Source organism: Natator depressus, chromosome 2 (genome assembly GCF_965152275.1).
Source record: "Natator depressus isolate rNatDep1 chromosome 2, rNatDep2.hap1, whole genome shotgun sequence".
Lineage (NCBI taxonomy): Eukaryota > Metazoa > Chordata > Testudines > Cheloniidae > Natator > Natator depressus.
This window is the reverse complement of record NC_134235.1, coordinates 91,978,704-91,997,539: the sequence shown is the minus strand read 5'-3', so window position 1 is coordinate 91,997,539 and position 18,836 is coordinate 91,978,704. Positions and strand designations below refer to the sequence as shown.

Genomic DNA, 18,836 nt, shown 5'->3' with positions numbered 1-18,836 from the left:
CAAGGAAATCAATCTTTAATAGTGAAAGCAAACTAAAGTAAGACAGATTAATAATTAAACTGTTATTGCAGTGTGTGTATGTGTGTGTGTGTGTAACTGCTTTTAAAACATTCCCAAAAGAAGTATACCACTGTATCTTGTCTTTAATCTTACATCAGTCATTAATGTATTATTAATTTTAAAATTCTAAAAAAAAAAAGAAGAAGGAATATTCCACTTCCCACTTTGTTTGTCGACAGAGAGTGGATTATGAGAGCAAAAGGAGATACAGTGTTAGAGCAAAAGCAGTCAACAGGCAAATGGATGGCCGTTTTATGAAGGAAGGGCCCTTTGAAGACACAACCATTATCAAGATCAGTGTGGAAGATGCTGATGAGCCTCCAGTTTTCACCTCACAGAACTATGTGATGGAAATCGCTGAAGGGGCCACAAATGGTTCCTTGGTTGGTGCTATCACTGCCAGAGATCCAGACAATGCCAACAGTCCCATCAGGTACACACCGTACAATGTAAATAGGTATGCTAGGAAGAAGTGATTTAAAAACCAGGGCTGAGATATCAAAGGGGCCCCAAGACTATTCAAGTGAGAAAAATTCCCAGGGGACTCTTTTCCATTACACAGGTCTGTGCTTCATGACTGAACTAAAGTTCACCTACGTTATGATAGCCTGGATATCCTTAAGCCAAATAGTCTGGAATAGTAAAATGTCATTTCCTCCCTCTGGGCTTAATCCTGACTCCTGTATAAAGCCTGAATAAATGGGTTTTGTAAATCAATTCTTCATAGTAGCCAGTGGATGGAAAAATAGATCAAATAGTGGCCCTGTAGAGGATATGGGGCAACAGCAGAACTGTGGTGCCATGTTCACAGCTAAAACCTCAGGCCTGCAGTAGCACAGATGTCACTGTGTTCTGAATAATTGCTGATCCACTGGCTATGCCCCTATCCCTACTCCAGCCTGCTCCCCAAAATCTCCTTTACAGAGGGGCAGAGGGAAATATTGTAGTGCCGTGTTATGTTTTAGACTTGGGTAGGAACAGTGTCCACTCCAACAGCCAGGATCTAGCCAGCTAGCTCTGTGTAACATAATTGTACCAGTTTCCTTCTCTTTCAGCCTTCTATGACTGGTATTTGCCCCTAATAGTGAAATTTTGTAGTGAACAATTCTACAAACTATGTATTTCACAATATAGTTTTAACATATCTTAAGGCAGGACACAGCTGATTAATCTTTAGCATTTGATTTTTAAATAAAATAGCTTGTAGAGTCAGTTGATATAATTGAACACCACTTAATTTAGACAACCTAAGGTACAGTACAAACTAGTTTGGTGCAAAATAATACACTAGTGTGGACTAAATTATCAAGTTCTTAGTAGATGATATACTCCATTATTATCTATGCTTCAATATACTATAGATTTCCAATATTTTTGTCTTTGATAATACTAGTTTCCTATTATATTATTTTAAGACTTAGTCTGGGGTAAAATTAAGTTAAAAAAAAGTACAAATATATGTACAGAATTTTTCAAAACACTTGGTGTTTTTTCTCAGAGAATTATAGCATCTGTACCAAAACATGTAAATACTGTGAATATTTATAACATTTGTATAGTATATTTTTTCAAAATAAAATATTACTCTGGGGGTTCCTGTGATGTAAATGTGTGTCGATTGCCCCAAACCAGCAATGTTTAAGCAGGTTTGTTGCACCATAGACTTCCTTTAAGATGGAACATTTCATTTTGCAATGTGCATCAACTATGATTTTAAGACATATATATATATATAAATATATATATATGTATAAGACATATATATATATATGTTTTTGGGAAAGTATATGCATATGCAGCCAATTATTTAACAATAACTCAGCTGTCAGTGTTTTCTTATAATACAAAAACAAAACAAAACAAACCCAGGCCTGATTGCCATTATGGACACTAGTTTGCAAACAGCAATATATGTTATAATAAATAAAGTTTATTTAAAACAAACAAATGTCTGAAATCAGAAAAAAACAAAACAGAAACAACAACAAGAAAAGATTGCATGGGGAGAGAGGATGAGAAGATATTCTCATAAATGAAATATGTTTGAAGCTGAGTTATAAATCCCTGAAATAGCAGTTTATAAAGGAGACATTGACAAGTCTCTTGCTAAACTGAAGTGAACAGACGACAATCTAGTACGGTAGTTCTTGGATTTAGTATCTTGCTGATTTTCACACAGGATGCATGGTAACTATAAATTAAAAGTTAGAGAGTCATCCAACCACTGGCATTTAATAAGGGCTATCAGAGAAGAGTCTTAAGTGTCAATTTGTAATATAAAGACTTTATCAAGCAAAATGAAAGCTGAAGAAGAAGAGGGAATTGTTAAGTATGGGTATTCTGCACAGGACCAATGCAGACTTTCTGAGTGTGTGCAAATTTCACTTCCAAGAAATAGCCACCTACTGTACCTTATGAATAAAACCACACATTTAGTTTTATCTTTTTTAAAAAAAAAGCCAGTCATTTAAAAATCTCTGACATTTTAATTTATATATTTGACTTCACTCTCTGCCTTTTTCATAGTCACTCATATGTGGCCAATGATAAGAATGTAACTATCATTCCACCTGCATTTTGTATGTTTGCATATGAACATGGCATGCAGAGCTTTTCAAATGATGGCTGTTGCAGTAGAGCTTCAAGTTGGGCTCATTGCAATCATTTCTCACTTTTGGATTTTGTACCTGGGGTTAGCAGACACCTCATTATAGATAGCCAGATGCCTCTCTTTTTCCCTAATGCTCATTCCTTCGACATCATAACATGTCAGCAACAATAAAATAGATTTACCATTATACCTCTACTTAGTTTCCAGTGTTATTCATTTCACAAAGCATTTTTGCTGTTTCTTTTCAACCAAGTCATTCACCTGCTGTGAGACCGACTTAGAAATAAGAATGAATAATGCATTTTAGATTCAGTTCACATTAATATAGATCTGAGGCATATTTGGTTTTATGAAAAGAAGAGCTTTGATCTTGGCAGCAGTGAATTTTAAATGTTTATAAGTGTACATTTTTCATAATTTCTGAGTTGCTGCTGCACACATTTATATGTATATATGCACAGCTCTGTTTTCTCGACTGACAATAGCTTTATACGTCCAAGCTGCAAGATGGAACATTTCAGTATTAGGCAACCTCTTTACTCTTTTGGTGCAGGTATTCTATTGTCCACAGCACGTATTTAAAGAGATTGTTCAGCATCAATGCACACAGTGGAACAATCATTATAACTAAGCTTCTGGACCGAGAGACAGCTGCTTGGCACAACATAACTGTTACAGCCACAGAAACAAGTGAGTAAGAATTTAAGGAACACATGTTTTGTATCCTGCATGCACTTAGTGTAATTATCATCTGAACATCCCTTTTTTAAAATGGAGAATACATGCTAATTTCTCATTATATTGCTGTTTCTTGTTACATTAAGGAGCATTATTAAAATGATGAGTTCAGTGGAAGCAGGATGTTTTTGAGCTCCAAGGTCTTGTGCTCTTTCATAAAAGATGACCTTATTAGAAAAAAAGAAAAGAAAAGAAATTGTAATGAGATGAAGACTCTAACACTTTCAAGTTATACTGAAGCATATGAATTGCTCCCCTGGTGCAAGATCTTATGTTATATTAGACCCTGGTTAATTTCACACCAGATTTTTGACTAGTGTAAAATTAGCCAGGGTCTAATTTAACACCGGTAGGAAACCTGTATTTCAAATTAATGGTTAATGTGGGGCCTAAATCAGCTAGACTTCTCTACTGTGACAGTTAAGTCTGGGAATTATCCTTTATATAGATTTCACCTGTCAGTTTTGTCTGAAAGTTAAATGCAAATTGCCTCTGTTTGTGCTTTCAGTTATCCAGCTGCCCTATCTTTGGGACAACATTATGGAAAATGCTTGCTTGCTAATTTGGAACTGGATGTGGCAAAATGTGTTTCTTCTTAGTTAAAATTAATCACATCATCCATAGGAAGAGAAAAGGTCAACAAAATAGGAGGATATCAATGGATGAACTACTTATTGCCATGTATTTTTAATAACTAGCATGTGGTTTAGACATTGTGTCATATACATTTGTTTTTTATGATGACTATTTAGAAATATGAGTAAGACAAGGTGTGTGAGGTAACATCTTTTATTGGACCAGCTTCTTGTCTCTGGTGAAAGAGACAACCTTTAGATATATGTTAATCCAATAGATTCCTCATAAGAAAGCATTCCCCATGTATATATCAGAATAGTAGATGCAATGGTAAGCTTAATATAGTAAAGTTGGTGGCAATATTTACTGCAACCCTCATTTTATATTTGTGAATTGATAGTCTTGTTTGAATTCTTGGTTTATCTGTGAGTTTTTTAACACAAATGTATCTTCTTTTTCACTTTATTGGACAGCTGGCGGGTGATATGGTGTAATGGAAAGCATCTCTGCCATATTTTTGTCATACCTTGAATAGGTCTATGGAAACATTGCAGGATGACTTCAGTTTAGGATTGTGACTTTTCTGTTTAGCTAAACACTAAAATGGGAGAGACCCACACATTACAATTGAATAAATGTCTCCTGAACCAGAAGAAATGCCAAGGCTTTCAATGTCAAGAAATATTAAGATATGTATTGTAAGAAGAGGGAGCCCTTCTCATTTCGCTATATTTATTCTCCAGCTCTTTAATGATTATAAGGTCACCATTTAATAAGATGATATCCAGAGGTATTAAAGGTGTTTCACATTGGTTTGGATATCCTTGAAGATGATTTACTTTATCAATCAATAACATTTAACACCTGAATAATAATCATCATGTCTATCCTGTGGACAAATCAATCTTTTCTTGAAAAACAAAGAAACTGTGGGTGGAATTCTGGCTCCATTGACCCCAATGGCAAAACTACCATTGATGACAGTGGAACTTGGATTTCATCCCATATGGGCCATGTATGGTTACAGTCCCTCTGCACCAACCAGATGGCATAAATCCAGCTTCAAAACCCATAAGTGTCCTGGCATCTGCACCATAGTCATGCCTCCATCCCCAACCATTTCTCAGTATAGGGGGCTGAGGGGCACAGGGATGAGTTCCACGGCAATCCTCCACTGATGTAAGTTGCATTAAGGAGCATACATCAGTGGCACAACATATGGTATGTCTACTTGTGCCAGGTCTGACCTTGAGATTCTCAGAGCCAGAACCAGATGCCTAATGACCGTTCTTCCATCATGCACTGAGTGGAGTTCCAATGCAACAGCGAATCAAGCCAAATATTTTCTGTCTTTTGGTAGGTGCTAATCTGCCTATATAGAGTACACCAGGGATCGGCAACCTTTGGCACATGGCCTGCCAGGGTAAGCCCCCTGGTGGGCTGGGCCGGTTTGTTTACCTTCCGTGTCCACAGGTTTGGCCAATCACAGTCCCACTGGCTGCAGTTTACCACTCCAGGCCAAAGGGGGCTGCAGGAAGTGGCGGCCAGCACGTCCCTTGGTCTGCGTCGCTTCCCGCAGCCCACATTGGCCTGGAGCGGTGATAGGCCGAACCTGCAGATGCAGCAGGTAAACAAACCGGCCTAGCCCACCAGGGGGCTTACCCTGGCGGGCCATGTGCCAAAGGTTGCCGATCCCTGGAGTACACAATCCAAACCAGAAATAATAGCACTCTAATAATGCAAACAGAACAAGAAAACTTGAGCCACCAGACTGACTTGAAGGTGATTTGTTCATTCACAAAAGGAAGGTCATTAGGGGCCAAAATGTTGTCTGCCTCCAAGTTCTGTCAATTGAAGTATACATCTCCATCAAGTACTTCTGATGGTAACAGCTGACTGAAACATGGGACAACTTTCACTCTAATTTGCTATTTCTTTGGATGCCCAGAGGTGTGGTTCACTACCAGCCCTAAGTAGTTACCAGCAAGAGATAACAGAAAGGACCATCTGTCCTGAATAGTTCAGCACACCACCCCCCTTTTATACTGAGCTTCAGAATTTTCTTTCGACTACAGAATTCACAACTCTCTCCAGCTCTTAAGCATGGAAGGTAAAGGATTTAAGTCATCTCTCCAGTTTTGTCTGATAAGTGTGATTTTATTGATTAGCCTTTCAATTTATATACAGTTCTTTTATATTTTTACCTTTTAGCATTACCATTCAATACTTCCTTCCTGCTCATCTCCACTAGGAAATGAGGTGGGAGAACACACAGTCACAATCTGGCTCAGCCTAATCAAGTAAGTGATCTGATTTTTTTTCCATTTAAATTTTATTTACAAGTGAGCTTATTGTGGGGGGGAAATACTCACTGACTCTTTTTGTCTTTTAGGTTTTCAAGGAATTCTTTTCACTGATGGTGCACTTTAATGCATTTCTCCCAGCAATGTTCACATTTCAATGCCTGATTCAACACGTAGTATAATTATTTAGGTCAATATTTTCAAAAATGGATGCTTACAGATATGCTCCGGCCCCTAAATGTGTGGCCTGATTTTCAAAAAGGCTGAGAAACCAGCATCTCCCACTGAAGTTAATAGGAGCTGCTGGGTGCTCAGTACTCATAAAAGCCAAGCTACTCAGACTACGTTTAGGCATCTTCCTATAATTCCAAATACAGTGTTTGCCATTTAAATCACGCTTCTATCTTTGAAACATTTTCCACTCCCTCCAGCTCAATACGCAGCGTGAAAACCTGGCCCTATAATAGTCAGTGGGAATTTTGCCATTGACTTCAGTCAGGCCAGGATTCCATCTGTAACATTTTCTTTGTTTCTCATTTTAATTAATGCTTTTGGCCCAACACTGTTCTGTTTGCTTCCTGTTACACACACATACATACACACACAACCTCACTCCTCCTAGTCTGATAAAAAATGCCACTGCCAACACATAGGATGACTCCAGTCAGTCACAGCAACAGAGAGGACACTGGGAAGTTTTCCCCATATTGCCCTTCTCTCACAAACTATTTCTGGCTCTGGAATGACTCTAGCCAATAGTAGACATCCTCTTTCAGCCATGGTGTGGTGCATCTCCGTGCTACTCTGAAGCAAGCCCACCCCGTCTGCCTTGGCTGAATTGCTACAATCCATCTCATACTCTTCCCAAATGAATCTGCAGTGTCATAAATTTGTTTAATTCTCTTACAGATTCAGTTAATAACAATGAATTACTTTGAAATCTTTTTTTGTTTACACAATGATGACTGAGGTACCTTTACTTGGTTATGTTGAGTATAAATTACTTCTGTTTTTTCTGAGAGGCCTCTGTTTCTTCCCAAGGGCATATTCTTCTTGGCATCATGATTAGTCCTAGGCTTTTTTCTCCTACCTCACTTTGGATTGGCTTTTGAGAGTCCAGAACTTCTTTAGTTCTCTGCACCTATTGGATAGGATTTTATCACTAGGGACAATCACATTATTACATTAGCAAACTTTGTTTTGATTTCTGCATGATTTGGCCAGTTTGGTCTCCAATAATTACTGCTACAACCTTGATTTCTTCTTAAAGAACCTTCCTAGACACCAGCCACTCTGTTACTGTGGATCTCCTACTGTCTTGGAATCTAGCTGTCTCTCAGCTTCCTCTTCCTCTCATGCAGACTGTGCTCTGCTTAGTAAATGTTCTGCTTATCGTATCATAGGCACTGAGTAATATAGCTATGCTCAGATCCAGATATCCTCATTTTCTTGTGCAAGGGATAAGTGGTGAGACAAGAGGTACGTCTTTCTGCATAGGTATTGACCCCTTTCCCTCGCCATGCAATGTGCAGCAAGGGTCTAGTCAGATGCCACCTGGCCAGTGCCTAGGACTGCAGAAGCAACTCTGTTCCCCCTGCTACCTCAATTAACATTCCCTGGACAGATATTACACAGTTGTGACAAATAACTCAATAGTACAATATTTCATCTCAAGAAAAACCTCTTGTGTTTTCTGAGGAAGGTGCTAACTAGCTATGTGGGGGTTTCTGGCCAAAAGCTAAGAGAAAAGTTTGGAATCTACCATTAGAAACAGAGAAATGTCTAAAAACACCAAATGGAAGGGTAACTGGGGAAAGAAAACAGGTGTGAATGGTAGTTCATGGCCGGAGGAGCAATATAAACTTCCGACACTCACATTTTCAGAGGGTGCCATCAGGCCAATGAGGTGCCCATGCAGTCTATAAATGGGCCAATCAGGCTCTGAGGGCAGGAACTAAAATCAGCCCACTCCACTCAAGCTCTGTCCATGAAGCTGTCAAGAGAGATGGCGGGGAGGCGCTGCTATTCCCTCCCAAACTAGCCAGGAATTCAGAGATGTATTCCCTCTGCCATCCCAGCCAAATCTCCTCACCACATACCTGCATCACATATGGTGAGGGCTGCAGTGTCAAAATTGTTTTTAAGATACATGATTATGTTTTCCATGCTTGCGTTATGTAAAAGAATGGCCCAACCAATTTTATTAATACATTCCCAATCAATTCTTATTAACATTAAGCATGAGAAATTTCATCTCAAAAAGAAATCTTTCAAGAAATATATGAAGAGGTTAATATAAGGAGTTATCATGAACTTTGATGCCTACTATTGATGCCTACCATAAATCAGCCCAGCTCCACTGGTTTCAATGGGGCTCTGCTGCTACTCACCAGTTACAGATCTGACCTGTTTTATTTACAGTTATTTCTGATACCGTTCCCTCTTGCATCAGCTCAGATTCCAGTGTTTGTTGATCTTCATGATCCATTTGACTCGTTTTCCTGAGTAGAGGAAGCAGCCTGACGGGAAGGCTGGTCAGCAGGCAGTTTATGCTAGCACACAACAGTTTGCATTGTCAACTACTGTGAAGGGTCTTGCCAATATCAGTCATGCTGTATTGACAGACCAGGTTGTGCCATTCATCAACAAGAATGTACTACAATGGTTCTATTCACTGGAAAATATTATGCTTCAGCTCCTGATCCAGTAAAGCACCTGACTTTAAGCATGTGAGTATTCCTGTTGACTTCAGTGGGACTATGTATGTACTCAAGTGCTTTGCTGTATTGGGGCCAAAGTGGTATGTTTATTAGGGTGCCTGTGACACGTATATTCTTGTACTGTCTCTTTCTCTCAGTAGAGGTTTGATTCAGTAATGTGAAGAGTGCTTCCAAAAGTTGTTGATCACCCTCAACCGCCCTGCTCCTATTGACTTTAGGAGGCATTCTGTGAATCTTTTAATAAATTAGCAAGAATATTTCTAGGTCTGATTTGCATACAGATTGTGTACCAGTATAACTATTTTGAGCAGGGTGTGATTTTTTTTTTACTGGAATAGTTATATCAGTACCCTGTGGCCCAGGAACTTCTTTGTGCCAATTGGGTGAGGGAATGGGCGGTTGGTCCATGGACTTTTAAAGGGATCCCCTGGGTCAAATATATGCACAATAATTCACAAAATGATGGCATGTGAGATTTCTACTGAGAGCCAGTAGCTCACTGGGTATCATAATTATCTCAAAATGAATGTACAGATAATAGCTAAGGAGTTGGGTATCTATACTGGAAATTAGATTCTCAATGCCTTGGAGTTTAGATAAACATGGTGACATGCCTCATACCAGTTCCTTCCAGGCAGGGGGTAATAGAAGCTATCTCACTGGCTGGGAATTGTGTATTGTCTGCTTCACAGTATAGCTCTATTTACATAACTGAGCTAAAATTCGAAGCAAGAGATTGTGAACTATATGAGAGAGGATATTTACAGGAAGAAATAAAGCAGCAGGAGGGAATATTGTTTCCGAGTAAAGACAGTGGATTGTTGGAGTGTTTCGGGGGAGCAGAGGTACCCCCTGGCATCTTTCACTGAGGAGGCAAACTGGCAGCGTGTCTTATCTCATGAATGAAAGATCAACCCTGGTTGAAAAACACTGCAAGGTCTTCGGGGTGAGCATTGATCTGTAAAATATGAAAGTAGAAAATTAAATAAATCTAAGTTCTAGAATTTGAGTTATGATTTTATTTTATATGCAATCATCTTTTGTTTCCAATATTTCTACTTGCTATCATTTGAATCTTTACTCTTTGTTAAATAAACTTTTGCTTGTTTTCGCTATGAATGTATCTAAGTGTTGTGTGTTAAGGAGTGCTGTGATCTAAGAGGAAAATTGTAAGCTGCTACTTTGGAAGTAGCAAATCTGTGAAGTCTGTTTCTAATGGACCAAGTCTTCGACACTCTAGGGAGATGGTCAGAGGGGTTGTAGCAAGCCTATCACTAGACAGTAGAGCCTGATTTGGCTAAGAGGGGAGTGCTTGTGTTTCCTGTGGCCAATGGAGTCAGGGAGCTGACACATGGCAGGCACAAACAAGGCTTCCTCATGCTAATGGCAAGTGGTAGCGAGGTGTCTCATAACCCCCTGAGAAGCATTACAACCCACTACTGTGGACACCATTATACCAATAAAAGATGCCCTATACAAGTGTAGCTAAATCCCCTTTCCATACCAGAAAAAGATATTAGTACAGCTATACTAATATAACTGTATCCACACCAGAGGGGTTGTATCAATATAGTTAAAATGGTACAACATAGGCATGTAGACAAGACCTAAGAGTTCATCCTTTTATATGTAGGCGTATTTTGAACAAAGGTGCTAGTTTGGGAAAGTTTGGAAATATTCAGGTTTCTGCACCCATCTGTGTGCTTGGAGCTTGTGGATATGTTGTTACCCACAGGCCTCATTTCTGTAGAATACAGTTTCTCAACCCGTGGGCATGAACCAGAGGATGGTGTATCCATCCTGATTGGTTTATGGCTAGAGCTGGCTGGATATTTTTGAAACAGTGGGAATTTTGGTGAAATTTGTTTTTGCCCAAACCTCTGAAATGTCAACTAAGAACAGCTCTAGTGGCATCCATGACTCCAGTATTCTACAGTGTTCTGCATGGGCAAAGCCCCATTACAGTCTATGGAGCTCTGTGCTGGTACAACGGTTGGCATGCATTGACCAGCTTGTAGGATCAGGTCCCATAGCTTCCTTTTAAAAAATAAATCAATTTATAATCCAATGGATGAATTAACAAATCCAACATTTAACAAAAGCATTGTGGATGATTTTAAAATTGCCTTTTTAAAAAATATGGTGGTTTGTGGGAAGGTGTTTTTAGACAATGGATTAACAGAATATAATCATAATAATAATAATAATGAAGAGAGATTCTGCTTTACAATTTTGTCTGCTTCTCAAAATGAAATACAATATCATAAAATCTTCTTGGTTGCTGCTGCAATCTTATAATCAGAAGTGTTACCTTGCTAAAATAATTTTACAGCACAATGGATAGGAATACCCCAACCGATTAATATTTTGGGCAATATTTGTGGGCATCAGTAAGGATTTCCATCTCAGCTGAAGATTGTCATCACTTAATAGAAAATTTGAATACCCTTATTTCTTGAAAACATGCAATGGGTTAGAACGTAACCATTGATTCTTGATGTCCTTTCCTTCTTTTATTTAGGAAATCCAGAACAAGTTTCTGAAGTAACTGTGTATGTTCAAGTTCTTGATGTTAATGATCATGCTCCAGAATTCCCAAAACATTATGAGATTTATGTGTGTGAAAATGCAAGATCTGGACAGGTAAGAGGCTGAAAAGTTGTTGTGTAACCATATTGTTTCCCTTTACAGTGACCTAAGACATTTGGCATATGGTATTGCTATTTGCTTGAACCCAGTTTATTTCGATATTACAAATGCAGGATAATCGTATAGAGTATAATATTTCTTTCCAATAAGAACAATATCCCTGGCAACCAAACAAGGAAACATAATCTTAGATAGGTAGAGAAGGAAACTGGTAAAAAAAACCACCACAATTTTAGTACAGTTTAATGTGACAGAGACAAAATCCTATTGGGAATGAGATTCTCAGCAATTATGTATAGCATTTTGAGAGGATTATTCATTGTCTTTTAGAATATAGTAAGGTTTAAATCTTTAATTATATACCCTGATCAAAAGCCCATTGAAGTAAAATGAAGTATTTCGGGTCCTATTAGCATATTTTAATGCTTTAACTAAAAATGCAATGATATCATTGTAGTAAATAATATAATTTACAAACAAATATTTATATGATCAATATTTTTTTTCATTTGTTCATAATTCAAAATGACATCGGTTTTCTTTTCTAAAGTTACTACTGTTGCATAATGTTCTTGTGTGCTGATGAATTGCTGTTGTGTTCTGCCCCAAAGATGACTTCTTTTCAGGAGTAGGTGAAGAAATCTCTGAATTTACATATAATTTCCACGGTGCTCTGGAATCCTCTAGGAAGAAAGGCACTGCTGAAAACAATAATACACATTAATGAGTGGAATCTCACCACACCTATCTGAAGTACGAAAATAATATTTATCAGAGTTTACAGATGGGAAAACTATAGAACAGAGATTTGTTAAGTCACTTGCTCAACACCAAACACTCTTGGAAGGAATAATAAGAAATTGTTACTGAAATGCATAATTATCACAGTCAATGATTAAGATGTTTTACTTAACTTAATGGTATAAAAAAGAGATTGTTATGGCTGATGTGTAATATAAATTTTACCTTCCTTTACTTTTAACAGACTGTTTTTGTAGGCTTTCCATATAGATAGATACATAGATATTATTAATGTTTTTATATTTTCATCAGAAGGAGTCTAGAGATAAAAATTAGTATTTTTATGATGATCACTTAACAGATCAATTTAGATTTTAGAATTTATATATAGTGAGAATTAATACAAGGCAATTAAAGTTGTAAGCTTCACGTTATGAAGCTCTAAATGGTTTAGTTCCTGCCTAACTCAGATTCCAATCCATAGCCCACTGAATTCAATGGAGCTCTTTCGAACTCTAAGGGCCTGATATATAGACCACTGAAATCAGTGGAAAGGTTTCCATTGATTTCAGTCGGCTTTGATCAGTCAGTCAAATACAACCCCTCTTTTTGGCCATCTTTACTCAACTAACTCTATGATGGCCCAGGGTTTTCCACACAATGTCAATGGTAGATCAGGGCTTTTGGGGCCATCATGATAAGCTGGAGTGCTTGAGGAAGCTTCCCCCCTATTTATGTCTGGAAAAGGTATTGAGGGGTATTTTCAGTGAAGGGCTCCTACCTCTGGAAATTGCTTCCTTCCTTAGCCTGACGGAGCTGGAGTTTGTTTACTTTCATGGGGCACTGCAAAGCTTACCCTGTATTCTCAGGTTTGTCAGAATGGGGAGGAGTTATTGAAGGGGAAAAGTTCCTTATGCTGTGGGATTTGGAGGATTTTATTGTTGACGTCAATCCAGTTTGTAAGTGAAAACAAAAAGCAAATACATATAAATACATTATTTGTGAATGATTCAAGAGCATAAAAGGGCCATATTTTAGGAAACAAAGGAACTATAACAATACATAGAATAAAAATGCCCTTTTGCTTAGCCAAACTCAAAGACAGTGGGGTGATACTATAGCTTATATCTAAGAACAATGCTAACCTTGAATTACATTTTCTTTTCTTTTTGCCAGAAAACCCCCCAAGATTATTAAAAAGTTCTCAGTCTATTTTTAGCAAATTACTTTTGCTCTCATTTTTCCTTGTTATATTATGTTTCCTAGCCCCTGGAAGTGGTTCAAATAAAAGAATTGCATTTGGGTCCTTGGGACTATCATCTGAAAAGATAGTTTGACAATAAAAATGAATGTAAAAGAAGATGGATATTTTGGGCTATGGTCCAAATCCATCCATCAGGTTTATCAGACATTTTGAATGGATTTTTCATTTTCCATTTTATCTTATAGTTCTGCACCTTCCTATAATCCACACATCAACTGCATAGTAGCCAGGAAGGCAGCTTCCTTTTGCACATCGAGAAACCACTTTCACTGCACTACCAGTATTAAATCTATTACTTTCAAAATAACTTGAGCATGAAAGGTGCTATATAAAATAGAATACTATCCTATTATAGCTATTGCTAGCATCAGATCTAATAGAACAATATTAGTAAACCATGTGGCTGTTGGATTCTCTTTGGATTCACATTGAATCTCTTTGACCTTACCACTATATATATAAATAATAGGCTCATCCATTTTGGGAACTTGTTGACCACAGTGTGACAGTTTTTCTTTATTGCTTTTATTACAGTAGTTACAAACTCCGTTGTATTCTATACCAAAATCTATAAAAATGGCCAGTAAGCAAAATGGACCAAATACATCCCTGGTGTAAGACCACAGATGTCATAGCAAGAATGAATTTAGCCCAGCAAGACTTACTCACTGGGCATTAATGAATTGACTCTAGCTCAAAACTGCAGCTTGAGAGATTTAAATGTACTACATCAAATGACTTTCTGGGATAGGGTAAGTGAGTTGAGCATCCAGAATGTGTCCAGTTATATGAATGGTAATTTCAACCCCCTTGTGGCTCCTAGTGTTTCTTCATATCAGGCAAGAAGCAGGTTTCAGCTGAAGACAAGCTGCACTGAGTTCACCTACATTTTGAATTAGTGCTGTCTTCTCTAATGTATATTTGTTTTGCATCAATTCTTCAAATTTGATGATCACACATGAACTGACTTTGAAGTTGTAGTTTACTTTGTAATTTTACTTATTAGATCCAAAAGCAGAGACTACGTAATCTGCACTTTGAGTTAGAGATCAGAAAAAAAGCCATGCATTTACCCAACTACTTAGCATATAATAAAATAGCCAGCAGTTACAGTGCAAGTGAAGAGAATTTATGTGATATTAGCTTCCTATAAAATGAATTGTAGCACACACACACACACACACACAAAACCCTCACAAAGAATACCAAGTTGTATATAGAACTGGCTGTACATGATTCAGGTTGAAAATGCGCAGTTTGCAAAAATAGACCATTCCTAACAAGTCATGTTTTTAAAGAATTTTTGAAATCAGGAGAGAGAAATTGATGGGTAAGACAACATTTATTATTTTACCTTGGTATGTCTATTGATCATGTACAAGTAGCACATAAAGAGCAGTGATAAGAAAACAGGGAGGAAGAGAAATGGGGATATCTCCATAGAGAATAAAAGAAAACGGAAGTAGTGTGTAGGGATTTAAACCACCTCTTGCCCTAACTGCATCTGCTGATGCATGAGAATCCAGCTTCTGGTATTCTGAGAGGGTGTGTAACTATGGACCAAGTTGCTGTATTGTAATTATGGTTAGCTAAAGCGTGAGCTTTTCCTGACCACATAGTTGAGGCTGATCTGGTAGAGTGTGCTCATACAAGAGTTGTCCAAAAGTGGAAATAATTTCAATGAATTTTAAGGAGGCAACTTGTGAATAATTTCAAACAATGACTACAGTGGATAACAGGTTGTGAATATTTAGCAAACTTCTGGCAGGCCCATGGTTTATCCAGACTGACAGCTCCATCTACCTCTGATAAATCTGGCAAAAAGAGCTGAACTTTTGTGTAAAGAATCAGTGGGCTTGACCACTCCAAGGAAAACCCCAAACCACATCTCTAGGGGAAGAAATAATGGATACATTTCAGTTTAAAAACAAATGCACGTTTTCAAATTGGCTCCTAGATTATTAGCGCTTCCAGATTAATGAGCTTCAAAGTCACACAATTCATGGCAATTAGATTTAAATCCAATTATCTTATACAACCTTATGAAAGCAATACCTAACCTCCTTATCTTTTTTCCCCACATCAAGCACATAGGATTTGTAGATCTTGATTCACAAGCAGTTAGTGCAGAACTTCTCAAACTGTGATGCTGCCTTCACTGCACTGCACTGAGGTGCCAGCCTGTCCCAAGTTAGATGCAAACAAGACTAGGAAGACTGGAAAAATATATCTTTTTCTTTCTTTCTGGATCATATTTACTTCACACTTAGAAAAATTAGAGCTTTCTGTTGCACTCAATCTTTTATAGACGTATATGGTTTATGTTGATTCCTAGTAGAAATGATCCAATAAGAAATAAAGATTAAGACATTTCCCTACCTATACGTTGACTGTATTCCTTCAATTCTAGGATGAAGCTCACAAGAGACATGCATATGCTTAGAATAGTCAGAAAGAGGCAGGTTTCCCATTCCCCCCCCTTATTTTTTCCTCTCTTTTTTTTAAATAGCAAAGACATAAACAAGGAAAAAGTCAGCTTGTTATTGTTCCAGACTGAAAATGAACTTGTCAAAGAAGTATTCATTTTGCTTAGTTATAACTGATACTGCATGGAAATATATATATATATACAGATGCCCACATTTATTTATATATTATTTATTTAGCTAGCTATCTATACATGATGTGACAGGGTCAGGCCAGATGCCTACAGGAGAGTGATAGAAGGCAGATATATTAGCCCCAGGTTAAGCAGGTCCCTTTCCCCTGGGTAAGATAACAGGGGCAGTTCCAGAACAATCAGGAACTTGCTGGAACCAATTAAGGCAGACAGACTAATTAGGACACCTGGAGCCAATTAAGAAGCTGCTAGAATCAATTACGGCAGGTTAAACAGGGCACCTGGTTTAGAAAGGACCTCACTTCAGTCAGTGCAGAGTGCACAAGGAGCTGAGAGTGAGAGGACGTGCTGCTGGAGGACTGAGGAGTACAAACACTATCTGGCATCCGGAGGAAGGTCCTGTGGTGAGGATACAGAAGGTGTTGGAAGGAGGCCATGGGGAAGTAGCCCAGGGAGTTGTAGCTGTCACACAGGTGTTACACAAAACACTATAGACAGCTGTGATGTACAGGGCCCTGGGCTGGAACCCGGAGTAGAGGGGGACCCGGGTTCTGCCCATCCCCCCAACTCCCTATTGGATGCAGGAGGAGCTGACCTGGACTGTGGGTCCCATCAGAGTGGAAGGTCCCTGGCCTGTCCCCCGACCCACTCGGTGAACCAGCAGAGACTGTGGGAATTGTTCTCCTTCCTTTTCCCCATGCTGGCCAGTGATGAGGTTAGCTGAGTGAATGGCAGGTTTGAGCCACTAGCAAAAGTGGCCAAACTGAGGGCTGCCGTGAGTCTGTGAGGCAAGGAAATCCGCCAATAAGTGCAGGACCCACCAAGGCAGAGGAGGAACTTTGTCACAATGAATTAATAGTGAAATAGCAAACCAGTTCTGTTGACTTGAAACTGCAGATATTTTGAGAATTCCAAACATGATGGATTTGTAATGTTTTGTTTCCTGATTAGATGGCTATGTTACTAATCAGCACAATGCAACTGTAAATTGAGAGTATCAGAATCAAATAAATAATTAATAGTTTCTGTGATAATGTCAATCTTCAATGAGCTCCATGTGACCAGACTACATTGTCTGTATGGAGCTCACCACTGCATCAGTATCTTGGTTAGCTATATAGTTAGCCAATCATGGAATTGAAAGAATGTCACATGACATAACTAACCAATAAAGCACAAATTGCTAATTATGAGGTACCAATTTTACAATCAAATAGTCAAACATTGAGGCTCAACTTTCATTTTTCCTGAAACTCACATTAGTAAAGTTCAAAAATTGATGGAAAATGACCCTGAAACTGCCATGAATGCAACCAAATTGTAATTTGCTTTTGAATTTAAGCAAATATTTGTGGAATACACACAGCCATACAGTTTGTCAGCTATAGGCATGGAGATTATTACCATCAAACCTGCTGAAATAGCCACATTAGTTTGTTGAGTACATGATAGAATAGCATGAGGATGCTGGACCATGGCTTCCTGTTCTGTACTGGATACATGCATAAGCAAAGGGCTTCATTCTCTAGTTCTGTCAATATTGCATTATCTGTGACAATTACATTCACTTTTCAAAAGATAATCTTGCATCTATTCTCACAATAGTGTTGAGGGAGCAGCTTTCCCTGCTATGATTGGGGCTAGTTCGCTCTCTCCCCTTTCCGCATATTTGAATCACCCAAGATACTCTCTAGTTCTGGGAAAAGAGGAAACATCCCATTATTCCTAACAGTTATGTAGAAGACACCCTTTTGTCTGATGTGGGAGACATCCCATGCAGTAGCAATCAGTGCTCTAGCACTGCCACGATAAGGCTAAATAGGACTTCTGTTTCTCCATGGGATCTTTACACAGATGAAAGATGGCTTGCTCACATGAACAAGACGGAGTGCCAGGAATATGGGGGAACCCACAACAACAGCATATCCTGTTGCTTTCACACTTGCCTCGTACATTCCTTAAGTATCGTGGCAGAAAAGACAGATATCATGATACTCCCATGATTATTATCTTGCCTAAAAGGAAATGGAATTTATGTTTACTTAGAACTTTGAATGGAAAATATTTGTATTGGGGGAGATTTTCAAAGACAAATGGCAGTTAGGTGCCAGGCTCCCATTGGCTAAGTGCCTTTGAAAATCTCCACTGTAGCACCCAAAACAGTGAGGGTCTCTCAGCTTCACTGTATTCAATGGGAATTGAGTGTACTCAGAGTCCTGGATGCTCAAATCCATATACAAAATGAAGACACAGTGACTGATAAAATAGAGTCACGTTATTCGAAATGGACATGACATTTTCCTAAGTATCAAAGATTCAGGTCTGGATTTTTGGTTTGGGTCCTTATCTAATTAAAACATACTTTTAAGAAACCAGTCTCTGCTAATGAAAGAAACAAATTGGCTTTTGTAGTGATCTGTGAAGATCTTCATTGAATGATGTACTTGATGATGCATAATTCACTGAATAGCAACTGATAATAGTGATAAATACTTGCTCTTTGCAAGCAGAAATATTGCTCATTATATTGAGTTTATCTTGGTTGTTTATTCAT

At 38.3% G+C, this 18,836-nt stretch overlaps 1 protein-coding gene across 7 annotated transcripts in view; it reads left to right on the top strand.

Annotated features, from left to right (window-relative positions):
* LOC141982516 (cadherin-19-like) overlaps positions 1-18,836 on the top strand; it is a 175,583-nt gene that overhangs the window by 142,548 nt on the left and 14,199 nt on the right. For all 7 annotated transcript variants that reach the window (XR_012638105.1, XM_074944700.1, XM_074944697.1 and 4 more), the window contains 3 exons: positions 240-493; positions 3,225-3,361; positions 11,530-11,651. Coding sequence is in view for 6 of the 7 variants with exons in the window: in XM_074944700.1 (XP_074800801.1) it covers positions 240-493; positions 3,225-3,361; positions 11,530-11,651 (513 nt within the window). In the remaining variant the exon portion in view is untranslated. The remainder of the gene's footprint in view (positions 1-239; positions 494-3,224; positions 3,362-11,529; positions 11,652-18,836) is intronic.